This window comes from Pseudorasbora parva, chromosome 14 (assembly GCF_024679245.1).
Source record: "Pseudorasbora parva isolate DD20220531a chromosome 14, ASM2467924v1, whole genome shotgun sequence".
In the NCBI taxonomy this organism is placed as follows: domain Eukaryota; kingdom Metazoa; phylum Chordata; class Actinopteri; order Cypriniformes; family Gobionidae; genus Pseudorasbora; species Pseudorasbora parva.
Window position 1 is genome coordinate 15,102,219 of NC_090185.1, and position 15,029 is coordinate 15,117,247.

At 35.3% G+C, this 15,029-nt stretch overlaps 1 protein-coding gene across 4 annotated transcripts; it reads right to left on the minus strand.

The window, feature by feature from the left end:
• Positions 1 to 158: 158 nt before the first annotated feature.
• Positions 159 to 14,647, minus strand: LOC137040153 (zinc finger protein 845-like). 4 transcript variants are annotated; one of them, XM_067415579.1, is made up of 4 exons: positions 14,584 to 14,629; positions 12,177 to 12,322; positions 6,348 to 7,209; positions 159 to 1,743 (listed from the first exon to the last, which is right to left on the minus strand). In XM_067415579.1, exons 2-4 carry the CDS (start codon positions 12,271 to 12,273, stop codon positions 654 to 656), a joined length of 2,049 nt encoding a protein of 682 aa, XP_067271680.1. In that variant the 5' UTR covers positions 12,274 to 12,322; positions 14,584 to 14,629; the 3' UTR covers positions 159 to 653. The 4 variants fall into 4 exon arrangements, with proteins under 4 accessions (XP_067271680.1, XP_067271677.1, XP_067271678.1 ...); XM_067415576.1 differs by lacking the exons at positions 6,348 to 7,209; positions 12,177 to 12,322; positions 14,584 to 14,629 and adding exons at positions 3,210 to 3,485; positions 4,602 to 4,654 and having other exon boundaries at positions 160 to 1,852; XM_067415577.1 differs by lacking the exon at positions 159 to 1,743 and having other exon boundaries at positions 4,973 to 7,209; positions 14,596 to 14,647.
• Positions 14,648 to 15,029: the final 382 nt, after the last annotated feature.

Consider the following 15,029-nt stretch of genomic DNA (forward strand, 5'->3'; position numbering starts at 1 on the left):
TATATATATATATATATACACACACACACCAAAAGTATAAAAGTGAAAGTATGCAAATGAAAGTCTATTTATAATGAAAGTAAAAGTATGAAAGTGAAAGTATATTTATAATGAAAGTAAAAGTATGAAAGTGAAAGCATATTTATAATAAAAGGAAAAGCATGAAAGTGAAAGTATATTTATAATAAAAGGAAAAGCATGAAAGTGAAAGTATATTTATAATGAAAGTATAAAAGTGAAAGTATATTTATAAATAATTAACATTAACCAAAAACAAATGAGAGCAAAAATACTCATTAATTCATGATGCCTCATTTAAAATGCAATATGTGAAGTTACATGACCATAACCATAAAACATTGCATCATGACAATATCTTGCATCTGCATTTGGTACATGTCTTTAATAGCCAAATAACTAGAAGATCTAAGCACAAGGATGAAGTTTTATAGTATTATGTATTAATTTGTAATATAATCATTTATTTATATTATTTATATACCATATCAGATACATGTCTTACATATAGGTGTTATAGCATGCTTTTGTTGATCTGAATCTCACACTTGTTCACTGTGACAACTTTTGGTGATGGTTCTTTGTCCAGACACTTGTTGCAGCTAGCGAGGAAAGACTTTTATGGAAGGACGTTTTTATTGCATTGGACATGTTCTTTTTGTATGGCTGCGTAGAGAAGCTAATTTACTGAAACTCTTCCCACATGAAGGACAGTGATACGGCTTCTCTCCAGTGTGGCTCCTCTCGTGTATTTTCAGACATGCTGACCAACTGAATCTCTTGTCACAGTGTGAACACTTGTATGGTTTTTCTCCAGTGTGAATTCTCTGGTGCAGTTTCAGCTCAGCATTTGTAATAAAAGTCTTCTCACAATCAAAGCACATGTGATTCTTCACACCATCATGTATTTTCTGGTGTCGTTTTAACGTACCCAGCTGACTAAAACTCTTTCCACAACAAGAACACATGTAAGGCTTCTCCTTTGAGTGAACTCTCAGGTGAACCTTCAGGGATACTGCCAAGACAAATTTTTTACTGCACTGATCGCAGTTGTACTGTTTTTCTCCGGAATGACAAAGCAGATGTAATTTAAGAGTGTTTGCATGTGCAAAACTCTTCCCACATTGATCACATGTATGCGGCTTCTCTCCAGTGTGGACCCTCTCATGTATTTTCATATGTCCTGCCTGACTGAATCTCTTTTCACAATGTGAACACTTGTAGGGTTTTTCTCCAGTGTGAGTTTTCTGGTGCTGTTTCAGTTCAGCATCTCTAATAAAAGACTTCCCACAATCGAAGCACATGTGATTCTTCACACCATTGTGTCTTTCCTGGTGTATTTTTAATGCTCCCATCTGGCAAAAACTCTTTCCACACAAAGAACAAACATAAGGCTTCTCCTTTTTATGAACTTTCAAGTGGTTCTTCAGGGTTCCAGCCCTTGAAAACATTTTTTCGCACTGATCACAAGTAAAGGGTCTTTCTCCAGAATGACATCGCAGATGTAATTTAAGAGCAATTGCTTGTGCAAAACTCTTCCCACACTGATCACATGTGTACGGCTTCTCTCCAGAGTGGATTTTCATGTGTTCCTTAAGGATTCTTTTTTGTGTAAAACTCCTACCACATTGATCACACGTGAAAGGCTTCTCTCCACTATGAACTCTCAAGTGATGTTTCAGATTTTGTTTGTATGAGAAACTCTTTCCACACTGAAAGCAGGTAAAAGATTGTTTGCCACTTCTTTTCAGCAAAGATGTTATTAGTTTGACATCATGATGTTTCTTCTCCGCCTCATTAAATGCTTCACTCTCCTTGTTTTCTTCCTTCAGGTCTGAAATTAAAGTAAAACAAGATTTTCAGTCAATCATAAAAAAAAAGAGAACTATAAAGGAAAAGAACAAGTGAACCCTGATATGACAGAAATATAATTTTCTAAAATAAAATATAAAATTAGAAACTATCATATTTTAAAATTAATTTATTTGCACACTGATCTTCCCATTTTTTTAGGCACAAACTGTAGGCTTTTGTAGTAATAAATATTAGATATGTTTGAGAAAATACATTTCATGTAGGTTAAAAATGTTTAATATTTCAGTAATGTAGTTGTGAAATAGATTGAACTATAAAACAACTTATATTCTGACCAACTAATGTTAACAATTAGCCTGACGTGGTCATGCTCAATTCTAGTAAGAATATGAGTCTGAAACTGCTCCATTGGGCTGTGATTATGAGGCGTGTTTCAACCGAACCAGGAAAGACATCAATTGGATAGAGCTACAACCAATCAGAGCAACGGAGCGACGCATTATCAAATGTCAACAGAGTTCAACTGCACTGTGTTGCCAAGTCCACGTTTTTTTCCCGTGGGTTGTTTTCTATATCCGCGGGTTGAAACGACTATTATGTGATATATAGACCCATGAGTGCGAATTTTAGCAGGTAACCTTGCCAAAATAACACACATTTTACCCCCCAAACACTGTTTTTTTTCTTCCGGAGAACCCCCCCGAGAAGCTATTGTTTAGGGCTAGTAGTTGGCGGGTTTTGTTGTAAAAATTTGGCAACCCTGTCTGCATGCGCGCTGGAATAAATGATCTTAGCCGGTGTTGTAAAAAATAAAAGAATTTAATGATACACAGAGTACTTACCCAACATGATGATCATTTTTGAGAGAAATTGTGAAGGTGAATGCATATACAAACAAGCTCTCCATTTAGGATTTGAACAAATATAATCCAAGCCCCTTTGATGACGTGCATGATTACGTTACTGTTGATCATCTGTCCGTTATCGTCTAAAGCCCGCCCTCATGATTTCATTGGTCCGAACAGTTTCTGTCCGGAGATAATTACTCCTCTATGGATCGAGTCCAGACCGAACTGCCCGACCTAAACATTTTGTGGGCAGGGCTGAGTTCGGCTGGCATCCATGCTAGTTAACAATCAATATGAATGTTTTTCAAACCTATTTTCACTGACCATTTATTGACAACAAATGAAAAGAAGAAGAGTTAAGTCTAATATTTTTTAATACTGGTTGAAGGGAAAGTGTCCTGTATATTATTTGCTCCTTTAATTGTGTAATTTTCTAACTACAACCATCATATCTTAAGAACTGCGTTAAGTTTGATAACCTTGATGTTATTTGCCATCTTTAATGAAGAATCAAGAATAAACACCAACCTCTTTGTTCTTCAGTATCTTCCTGCTTTACTCTGTAGGGTTCTAGACCACATCTTTGTTCTTCAATAACTTCTTGTTTTATTCTGCAGGATTCTGGACCACATCTTTGTTCTTCAGTATCTTCCCGCTTTATTCTGAAGGGTTCTGGAACATTCATATTTTCAAAGTTCTTTCATGAAGTTTTTCACTTGTAGGCTGATTGGAATATCCCAGCATTTATCGGTGAATTGTCAGCTTTACAAAAAGGGGAATTGCTGTGTGGTAGGAAGAACACATCTGGCAAAATGAAAAATAATAAAATAAGTTTTTGAATAAATGGATGGTTTGAATGAACGTATTTAAAGCATTTAGATTTTAAAGGGTTAAGTTACTGAATTTATTTTTATATTTTGTCTGTGAGTCTTTAAAAAAATGTATTGTTAAAAAGCTTTACTTGTGTGCATCTCGAGACAAAACAATCGCACTGATCTATTTTAAGATATACCAGTGCAATATGCTTTCAGTTAAAACATCTTAATTATGCATTTTAGTCTGGGACTAGACCTAAACTTTGTCTGTGAAACCAGGCAAAAGTGTTTTTTTGTTTTTAAAATAAATATTTATCGTTTGTAATAAAAATTGTAATAAAATAAATGCTGTTACGAAATGTATATGTTGTAGATGTCAACGATGTGACGATTGTATTTTGATTTGTTTGTCATAATCAGGTGGCAGTTTATAGGTGATCTGAAGACATTATCCAGATAAATAAGGTGAAAACAGGAATATAATAGAGGCTTTCAGCAGCTCTGCTAATAAAACATCATCAGCAGAGATCTCACTTTCTAATGGAATGTGGTAGTAACCGATTATTTAATAAATATATAATGAATGAACACAAAAGTGTTCTTTAACAGCATTATTTCTAACAATCCGGGACAAATAAAACATATACAAGTAACGCCTATGTTTACAACTGTTCTTCTGCTTCTTTTTTGTGTACATTTCATGCAAAGCTACAGGTAAAGAGATAAGCATACGTCCATATCTAAATATAGCCTAGTTAGACTTTCTGATATCTAGGCTACACAGCAATAAAGGACATATATTATTTACGTGTTATTGTGGCAATTAAAGAAAGTGACACTTAGTAACAATAAAATGTATCGCTCCAAACATCGAAACGCAAAAAAGAAAAAACAATTTCGCTCGTCTTAATGATTTTAACTCGTACTCATCGTTGACAGGACAGCCATTCATTGGCGTCAGCAAACGCCAAAAACGACGCACAAAGAGCACTGTACCCGATGAAAACAATACACAAATCACCCCTTTAAAGCCTTCAAACCATAATTGTTTAAATAATAGGTAGAATATATAAATACGCGCTGCACCACGAACTGCTCAACTCACCTCAGAATGCTCAGCTGACGAACCGACGACGTAAGCGATGACGTCATCATTGCGAGGCGACAGCGTACCTTTTCAAAAAAAAAAAAAAACCGCAAATATTTTCCTCAAAAACAGGTACTAAACAAATATGAAACAAAAAAAGAACTAAGAAACCAAACTCTGAGTCGAGCTGCTTGTAGAGCAAATGCTTTCAAATGAATTTTGGAATGTGATATTAAATGTTAATTATGCAGACAGCCACTTCAGTCATGTTTAGGGTGAAATATAATTTATTAGGCATTTAAAATGTATATAGAGAAATTTAAAGAAAGATTGAATTTGATTCACAAATCTTAAAAACAAGGGTTGGACTTTGCCCTGGACTTTCTGTCCCATCACATTTGCTCTGTTCCACGACCCACCACACCGGCTTATTGTGCGTAAGGAATTACTGTTTCTTTGTTATAACAGGTCTTTCCTGGTGTACATAAAAATTGTTTAAGAATCTTTACCCAAATCTCTTCCAATTAAGCACAATTTAATATTACTAAAGATGAACTAGTATATCCCACCATAACATTGTGTGTTCTCAGATTACTTGGAATGTAGTGTTATACTGCAGGCTAAATCAAGGATTCCCAACCACAATCCTGTGGTGCTTATCTGGGAAACACAAAATCTGTATATATTATAATGTAGTCTCAGTCTTAACAAGTCTGTCAACAAGCAAAATCACTGTAGAAAAGAAGAGTACAGAAAAAAGAAGAAGAAAAAACTGACATCCGACAACATCTAAAAATCAACTGCATCAGTGATATGATTTCTGTTCACAGTAGGAACATTGAACATTCTAACACTGCTGAAGTAATCCATGTGACTCCAGTGGTTTAAACTAACTTTTCTGAAACAATGCAAGTGTGTTGGGCAAAAAAAATTAATTACCACTTTTTTTTCTTCAAAATATTAATCTCCAATGTGTGTTTAAATTACAACGCCTCATGAACACCCTTTCATATTTAGTAAATAACATTACACAATAGATAACATGAGCAATAATTTAAAAAACATTTGTAGTCTTATGTAAATTTCTACATACAGGAATACAATTTAATATTAGCATTAGCATTAATCAAAAACAAATGTGGACAGAAATATTCATTATTTAATGATGCCTTATAATGTAATACTTTACATGTGCAAATGGTAAACAACGTTGTTGTAAAGCATTAGGAATAAAATATTTACCTTTATACATGCCAAAATCATAAAATATTGCCCCATCATTACAGTACATTTTGCATCTGGTAAATATGCCTGAAGTGGTCAAGTAATTAGATGATCTAATCACAAGGATGAAGGACAAGTTAAAATGTAAATACCATGTCTCACTTAAGTGTTTTTGCCTCTTAACGCTATCCTAGCGTTGATCTCAATCTCACACTTGTTGGCAACTTAGAATGTCGGTTCTTTGTCCAGTCACTTGTTGCTGTTTAGGAAAGATTTTATATGTTATACGTTTCTGTATGACTGAGTAGAAAAGCTAATTTACTAAAATTCTTCCCACAGTCATACAGCCTCTCTTTAGTGTGTCTCCTCTCATTTATATTCAAAGATGCTGACCACTTGTAAGGTTTTTCTCCAGTGTGAACTCTCTGGTGCAGTTTCAATTCAGCATTTGTAATAAAGGTCTTCACACAGTCAAAGCACATATGATTCTTCACACCGCTGTTTCTTTGACTAAAACTCTTTCCACACAAAGAACACACTTGAGGCTTCTCCTTTCTATGAATTTTCCGGTGGTTCTTGAGACAATCTGCCCTAACAAATTTTTTACTGCACTGATCACAGTTGTACTTTCTTTCTCCAGAATGAGAAAGCAGATGTAACTTAAGAGAGTTTGCATATGCAAAACCCTTCCCACATTGATTACATATGTGTGGCTTCTCTCCAGTGTGGATCCTCTCATGTATTCTCATATGTCCTGCCTGACTGAAACTCTTGTCACAATGTGAACACTTGTAGGGTTTTTCTCCAGTGTGAGATTTCTGGTGCTGTTTCAGTTCAGCATCTCTAATAAATGATTTTCCGCAATCGAAGCATATGTGATTTTTCACACCGCTATGTCTTTTCTGGTGTAATTTAAAAACATTCAGTCGACTAAAACTCTTTCCACACAAAGAACAAACATGAGGCTTCTCCTTGCTGTGAACTTTCAAGTGGCTCTTCAGGGATTCCGCCCTTAAAAACATTTTACCGCACTGATCACAGGAAAATGGTCTTTCTCCAGCATGAGAACGCAGATGTAGTTTAAGAGTGCTTGAATGTCTGTAACTTTTCCCACACTGATCACATGTGTACGGCTTCTCTCCAGTGTGGATTTTCATGTGTTCATCAAGAGATCCTTTTCGTGTGAAACTATTCCCACATTGATCACACGTGAAAGGCTTCTCTCCGCTATGAACTCTCATGTGATGTTTCAGATTTTGTTTGTTAGAAAAACTCTTTCCACACTGAAAGCAGGTAAAAGATTGTTTCAGTGTGTGGCTTGAAGTTTGTTGTACAGAATTGACATCATTCTTCTCCTTCACTTCAGTAAATTCTTCACTCTCCTCGTATTCTTCCTTCAGGTCTAAAATGAAAGTAAAACAATCATTAGTCATAATATAGTAATCCAATTAACCTCATGTATTAATATATCAACAAACAATCAAGTTTGAATGGTAAAATATATATATTTTTTAATTAAACTAACTCCGCCAGTAGGTGGCAGCAAATAACGGACCTGAATGAGTCGCTTTACATCTTGCCTCACATTCCCTCACTCACACCGACTGCAGAGTCAGCCATGCAAGGCGCCATCCAGCTCATTGTCATGGACCTTCTGGTTTGTAGCCAACCTAGATGAACCACTGGGCCACTGCCACCCCGGATATGAAACGCGATTCGCTGGAAGCTAGATGATTCACTTTATAAAGTTTTAACTATGGATGCTTTTCTTACACAAACACAACGATTTGCATCAGAACCCCTTATTAACCCTGGAGCCGTGTGGAGCAGTTAAGATGGATATAGATGCACTTTTATGGACTTCAAAAACAGAGCAACAATCACAGCCATTAAAAATATTGGATAAGCCAGGACTTTTTTAATATAACTTCTATATTAAATTATATTAGATTTTATTTGTCTGAAAGAAGAATGTCATCCTAGGATGACTTAAGGGTGAGTAAGTCATGGGAAAATGTAAAATTTTGGGTGAACTAACCCTTTAAGGCTACACTTCAACCAGAACGGTTATCCGCTTGTTAAGTCATGATATAAGGAACGCTGTTTCTGGGTCTAAGCCTCAACTCGTTTCAATTAAGAATGCCATCGATAGCCGTTTATGAGTGCTATTTATTCATTTTAAACATCTAAGATTTTAAAAAGTTACACATTTTAAATACAGTCTACACAACAGTCTCTGTGCTCACAGCGTCACAGACATTAATATTTTAATAAATGAATCACTGTCTGGCCAATTTTGGTAGGGAGATAAAGGTTATGATAAAAAATTTTTTTTAGTATTACACCACATTGTGTGTATATTGTATGAGATTGAGCGTTTGGACCTGGAAGTGCCGCCACGTGACATCAGACTTAACTGAATAATGTAGTGCACACAAATGAATGTTAATAATAAATACCAAGGCTAGTAAATGGCTCCTATAAACTGCATGTTAAAATTAGACTAGCACTTAACCATGAACACAAAAGCCACTCCACACCACACAACTGGCTTTTAATTGGTTTCTTTCGGTAGCAAATATGTAATTGTAATTAAGTTCTTTCCATCGATACATTTTTCATATTTAAAAGATTTCATGAGGTTAACTTATACCCTACTATTGGTCAATCTGCACAAATACCAATCATGCTTGTTTGCTTTGCGGCCCCTTTAAATAAAGTGCAAAAAAGACCATGGATTCGATCTATGTGAGAGCGTCCACAAATCTTTGTACAGTGTTGTTGGCAGGGCAGCCAGAGCGAATTTTGACGCCGATGTGAACGCACAGTTGTTTTGAATAATTTTTGTTGGTGAAACTGACTAGAAAATATTTTTTCTAAAATGCAAGTCACTTACATTAACTTATTTAACCCTGGCCCAAACATGTCCAAGTCTGATCCCGAATCGCAATGAACCAACAAATAAAGGATTCTCCAGTGTGTGACTATCACATACACACACAAAAAAAAACATTATTCGAAAATCGCAACTCCTCCCTCCACATGTACGCATGTATAGTCTACACACAGTACCGTGCTCCCACCACGCGCAGTGTGTAGAGCACCAAGGGCTGAGGGAGATAGCACAAGAAAATTCTCTTTCTACCCCTCACATTCAGCTTGACGCCACAGGCATCATAATGTAATTACGATTAGGGCATCAAGACGGCCAGTGGCGGGACTGGCTACATTAGTTCAATAACATAAGGTATGATAGTGTTGAGGATTTACCTTAGATATGACTGAGAGAGCCTGCAGTGTATTCACGCTTTTTTTTTAAATCCTCCCATCCATTACACATTACTGTTACATCCACTAACATCCACGTCAGTTTTATTTTTAATGTCAAAGTAGTTATATTTTGTTTCGTTTCTTTATTAAATTAATTTAGAAAAATGTTTGGAGCAGGTTTTGTTTGTTAAATTAAAGTTTTTGTTTTTTAAAGTGACGAGCAAGTTAACACATTTGATCAATTTAGTCTCTCAAATCAGCACTTGACTTGTCTTGACTTGCCTATAAAGTCGATAATAGATATAAAACACTTCAAGCATATCACAATATTAGTTTATATGTTTACTATCATCACCACAGTAAAAAACAATTCACGTCAACGAAAGCAACAGATATGAGCTGCTTTTAATTCATCATCAGCTCATGGACAAACACCACAATAGAATGATTTGTATTAGTGGCTGGATATTAATCCGTCTCTAAACAATTTTAGAAAGGCGTTTACTCCTGATCTTTTCACAATCGAATTGATATCTGATCAGAGAAAACAAATTAAGTGAGCAGATAAAGACCATAACTCTTGCAGCTGCGCTGAAGGCCCGCTCACTACTGCTGGACTCTGAACACAGCGCAAGCCCGTTTGACAGTTGCATGCTCACATGTTGTTTCCACCATCGCATCTCACAGTTTAATTAATGTCTAAAATATAAAAAGGAGAATCCTAAAATGAACGTATCACCACTAGCCTAGATATCTAGACGCACCCTAGCGGCAGCAAATTTAATCTGCCCACAAGTGTCGTCTAGCAACTCTCAATACCCTTCTGAGCTGTATTCCCCTAACTCTTGCCGGGCCAATCAAATCGTGTATAGAGTCGGTGGGCGGGGTCATAATGACGACGGCCGAGTTGCGTTTGCTGCTTCTAGTAAACACAGAAACTGGCGAACGGCGGTCTTTCGAATCAGCTTTTACCATGACTCTAGAAGACTTGGAGTTGAGCTTTTCTCTGAGAAAAGAACAAAGAACGGCACTGAAGTCATTCTTAAGAAGGGAAGATGTGTTCTGAGTTTTGCCAACCGGATACGGCAAATGTTTAATCTATCAACAAGCTCTGCTTCACCTTCGTTGCTCTGGTTGGTTGTAGCGCTATCCTATCACTTGCAGAGGGAGTTTGAAAGACAAACGTTTATCCCGCCCCTCAGATTGAGCCCTGTCTATGGTGAGTTTCCAGATCAAACATCTTGATGTGGGTCTGGCTTGTCAGGCTATATCACCACCACATCAGCACCAAAAACATATACAGGTAGGCTAATGTAAGTTACTGGTAAATACAGGACAATAATCGCACCACCCATTTAATATTCTATAAATAAATAAACTAAACGAATATTCAAAAATCATGACTCATCCCTATTTTTACTCACATGAGTGTGTTGCACCATTCCTGTTGGATCTAATATAGAAGGCACAGCATTGTTTTAATCTCAATATTTTAGTTGATTTCTCAATTCATCACCCCTTTAAACCCAATTCTAATCGAGAACCTGCAAAGGATTAGTTGTAAAATGTGCATGGCCGCACAGGCATTCATAACGGTTCTTGTCCACTGGTGCGGAGCGTTTTTAGTTCATTTCTATAGAAGCTGAACTTCCACATGGATTAATTGAAAACTGCTCATTTTACTTTTCGTTTTTGAATAAGCAATTTAAAAGCAGGGTGCAAGACGGAAGTCATGGTTAAGTTCACCGAAAAACAATCACTATAATGAACAATTTTGGCTAAAAAAAAGCTTGACTTTCACAAAAAAGTTTGCAACCCTGATTTAAAAAAAAAAAAAATGTATTTATTTGTGCAGTGATTTTTTTAATTATTTTTAAAACATTTTAGGCACAAATTGCAAGTTGCTGTTGTAAGAACTATTAGATGTGTCTGAGCAGCTACATTTAACTCTTTTCCCAGCGTGCCCACATTTTATTCATTAACGTGTTTAGTTTTATTAAAGACCATTTTGAGTAAAAAGCTGTGAAAATGTACTTTTTCAAAGACTGCATTCAGAACAAGGATTAAGTAAAAACACGGAAATCCAGAAAATTCTGTCAATGGCAGGAAAACGTTGGCTGCAACCGAAATCACATACTTCCCTACTATATAGTAAGCGAAAAACAGTATGACAAAAGTATTATGTTCAAATTCACACTCATAAAAAAAGTAGGCAAAAAGTACCCAGATGTGATGGCACGACGCTATGACGCTAGTAGGTCATGTAATAATAAAAACATGGCAGTGACATCGTTTTTAACGTCTCATCTGAAAGACAGTATAGTGTCCCCATCACTATACTGAGGCGTTAAGACCTACACAGACCACAGGGTGAGCGCACCCTGCTGGCCTCACTAATAATAAGGTTGTGTAGCCATTAACACTATCCTACACAATAGTTAACATGTTGTTAACAACTAACAATACTTTTAAAGCCTTTTTAAATTGTGGCTTGTGTAAATTTCGACAAATGCCAATTTTTACAATCTATTAAAATAAAGTTATGTAACATCATTAAGAACTAACATTACCTAACATCAATAATGGACAAGTTTTTTTTGCTCTCACTCTCTGACCCTCTGAAAGTCGCTGTGTAATTCTTACTCTGACTAAGACACATTAAACATTTAAATAAAGTATTTAAATAATCCTATGAATGCATTAAAAAAATGCTGAATCAAATCACATCACATCGATGCCGTTAGGCTCACTCTTACATAACAATTCTGCCAATGGCTGAGAAAGAGATCAACCAGGGTTGGAAATGTTTTAACATTTTAGTAATATGATTACGAATCACAAACAGCTCCTATAATATCTAGACTGACCAACTGATTTTAACAATCAATATGAATGTTTTTTAAACCCCTTTACACAAACCATTTGTTGACAACTAAACTACCAATTTTATGAAAAATGCCCTGTATATTATTTGCTCCTTTAACTATGATATTTTATAGCTCTTATACATTTTCTAAATACAACCATTACATCTGATGAACTGCTTGAAGTTTTATAACCTTAATGTGCATTAATGAAGATTCAAGTATGAACACAAACCTCTTTGTTCTTCAGTATATTCATGCTTTATTCTGCAGGGTTCTGGATCATTCATGTTCTCAAAGTTTCTTGTAGGTTGATGGGAAAATCCCAGCATTCATTTATTGGTGAATTGTTGTAGCAGAAGCTTCACAAAGGGGTAATTCCTGTGTGGTAGGAAGAGCAGATCTGGTAAAAATTGCATAATACAACAAAATGACAGCAACAAAAAAAAAGGAGTTAGATGAATTTATGCATTCTGACTTATTTACACTGTTATAATAGTTGGATTCTCATGCTAAACATGGCCAAAATGTTTTTTAAAAAATGAAAAAAATCAGAGAATTTATGTGCCAAATAAACTCCTTCAGGATTCAAATACATTTCTGAAAGTTTTTGTTTCCCAATATGGCCTTTTATGACATCATAAAGGGCGGAATTTCTTGTATGAGCACGTCTCCCGGATGAGCACATGCACACATCAACCAGAGCAATCTGACTCTTTAGCTCTGCCCACTGCACACCTTCAAAAGTTCAGCTCTTTTATAAATATGATGAAACTAAAGACTTTTCGGACACATGAATGATGCAATACTACTAGGTATTCAATATTAACATAAGATTGGCAGAATGTACCCTTTAAATATTTAAATGATGTCTATATATCCATCTGTCAAGGGTAAAGTTATTGAATGTATTTTAAAAATATATATATTATACATATTTAGTCTATCAATTTAACATTTTTATAATTTTATATTCTGACCTTTATCTGCAGTATAGTCATAAGAACAAACAAATATTGAAATTATAAATACATACTACAATTAAAATAACTTAATTCAACTTAGTTAGCTATAAAACTATCGCTAGACTACAATATGTACAAAATTCTGCTGCCAGAGTCATCCATCAAGTCCAAAAAAAATCGGACCACATTATCCCTTTGCTCTATAATCTTCATTGGCTACCTGTCTCTGTCCGCATCCAATACAAAATTCTACTTTAAAATTTTAAATGTCTGCATGGACTTGCTCCACATTATTTGTCTGAGCCTTGTCTAGACTCTACTCACTGTACCTCGGTTCCGTCTCTCTACTATGGGTGGTAGATCGTTCAGTGCTGTGGCCCTGAAACTCTGGAATTCCCTCCACTTTTCTCTACGCGACACCGTTACTATATCCTCCTTCCAAGTCTCAACTAAAAACATATCTTTTCTTACAGTATTTCCAATCTTTCTCTGTTTAGAATTGTTTTTCTCCTCTGTATATTTGTATGTTTATGACTTACATTGTATATGTATGTCTACTTTGTGTACAGCAACCTTGAGTATGGGAAAGGCGCTATATAAATAAAACATTATTTTTATTAATTAATTCAATTCGTCATTTAACAGAGTTTTTGTTCATTGATTTTAAGTGTTTTATTGTTGTATCAGAGACTGTAATGAATTTAAAAAACGAATTCTTGTCAAAAGTGGCATTTGTGTTTTGTTTATTTTGCCTTAATGTGTTGACTACTAAAATGAGATCTAAATGGCAGTTTACGTATGATCTTAAAGGGGTAGTAGTTCACCCAAAAACGAAAAATTCTGTCATCATTTACACACCTTCAAGTTGTTACAAACCAGTATGAATTTCTTTCTTCTGCAGAGCAAAAAATATATTTTGAAAAAGGGCAGTAACCAAATAGTTGATGAACCCCATAGACATCCATAGTCATTTTTTCCCATACAATGGCAGTCAATGTGGTCCATCAAACGTTTGATTACCCATATTCTTTAAGATATTAGCCCAACCAATGAGATGAAAGTGCTCCATTAATAAAGCATCACCAGCAGAGATCTCACTTTCTAAATGTGGAATAAACTGATTATTTAAATCAAGATATGCAGCATAAAGAAATGATCACAGATCATTACCATTACATAAAAAGAAATACAAATCGATTTTCTAATAACAACACAATAGCAGCAAAAAGGAATCATTAAGTGCTGCTGTGCAGAAATTGGCAATGATCATAAAACCGATCATAAAACCTAATCTTAAAAATTAAAAAATGTATTGTCAGAAGATAACGTTAGAGGTAGAACACAATTGTCAGCACTTCGAATAGATTTTCATTGAATTCTCGACACTTCCATAAGTTCTCACTCACACACTGTGACAGTGACAATAATATTATCGCTCCAAACATCGAAACACGTACAAAGAAAATACAAAAAAACACACACACACAGGCAAAACCATCCTGAGGCTACATTGTCTCCAAATGTTCGTTCCCGTCGGTAAACGCTATAGCAAAGACGCACAATTGATCTGTACTCCATGGGAACAATACATAAATAACCCATTTGAAGGTTTCTTAAGCTAATTGTGTAGTTTATAGTTCAATAAATAATCGCTGAAACGTCCACTGCTCAACTCACCATGCAACTCACCTCAGAAGACGCGATGCTGACTGATGGCGTTTGTGGTTGACGTCATCACTGCGAGGCGACAGCATGTAGGGTGTTTTTTTTTTTTATTGCAACAAACAGAATTACAATACGGCAATTCAAAATCAGAATCAAATACTAAATAACAGAGAACAACTACATATAAATGAAGCAAAAAAAAAAAAAAAATTCCTTCCAATAGTTTAAATTTGTCTTCTACCACTTTTCAGTTTTAGCATTCTTAAAGATTTACAGAAAATCCAAAATTCTCTCTGAAAAACACAAAACAAAGGCTTTGTTTCAAGGTTTAGGGTGTTTCTCGTCTATGGTGTTTCTCAAACTGAAGGTAGCATCATACTACGGAAGCTTATTGCATTCACTTGAGAAAAATAATCTACTCTGTTTTTCTGAATTAATGACTTAATTATCGCAGAATT

Excerpts from the sequence above, each read along its gene's own strand:
- LOC137040153 (XM_067415579.1), bottom strand. The coding sequence starts at position 12,273 with ATGCTGGGATTTTCCCATCAACCTACAAGAAACTTTGAGAACATGAAT. Across the intron at positions 7,210-12,176 it reads ATATACTGAAGAACAAAGAG|ACCTGAAGGAAGAATACGAG; the intron begins GTTTGTGTTCAT and ends CTTTCATTTTAG. Across the intron at positions 1,744-6,347 it reads CATAGAAAGGAGAAGCCTCA|TACCTGCTTTCAGTGTGGAA; the intron begins AGTGTGTTCTTT and ends CAAACAATCTTT.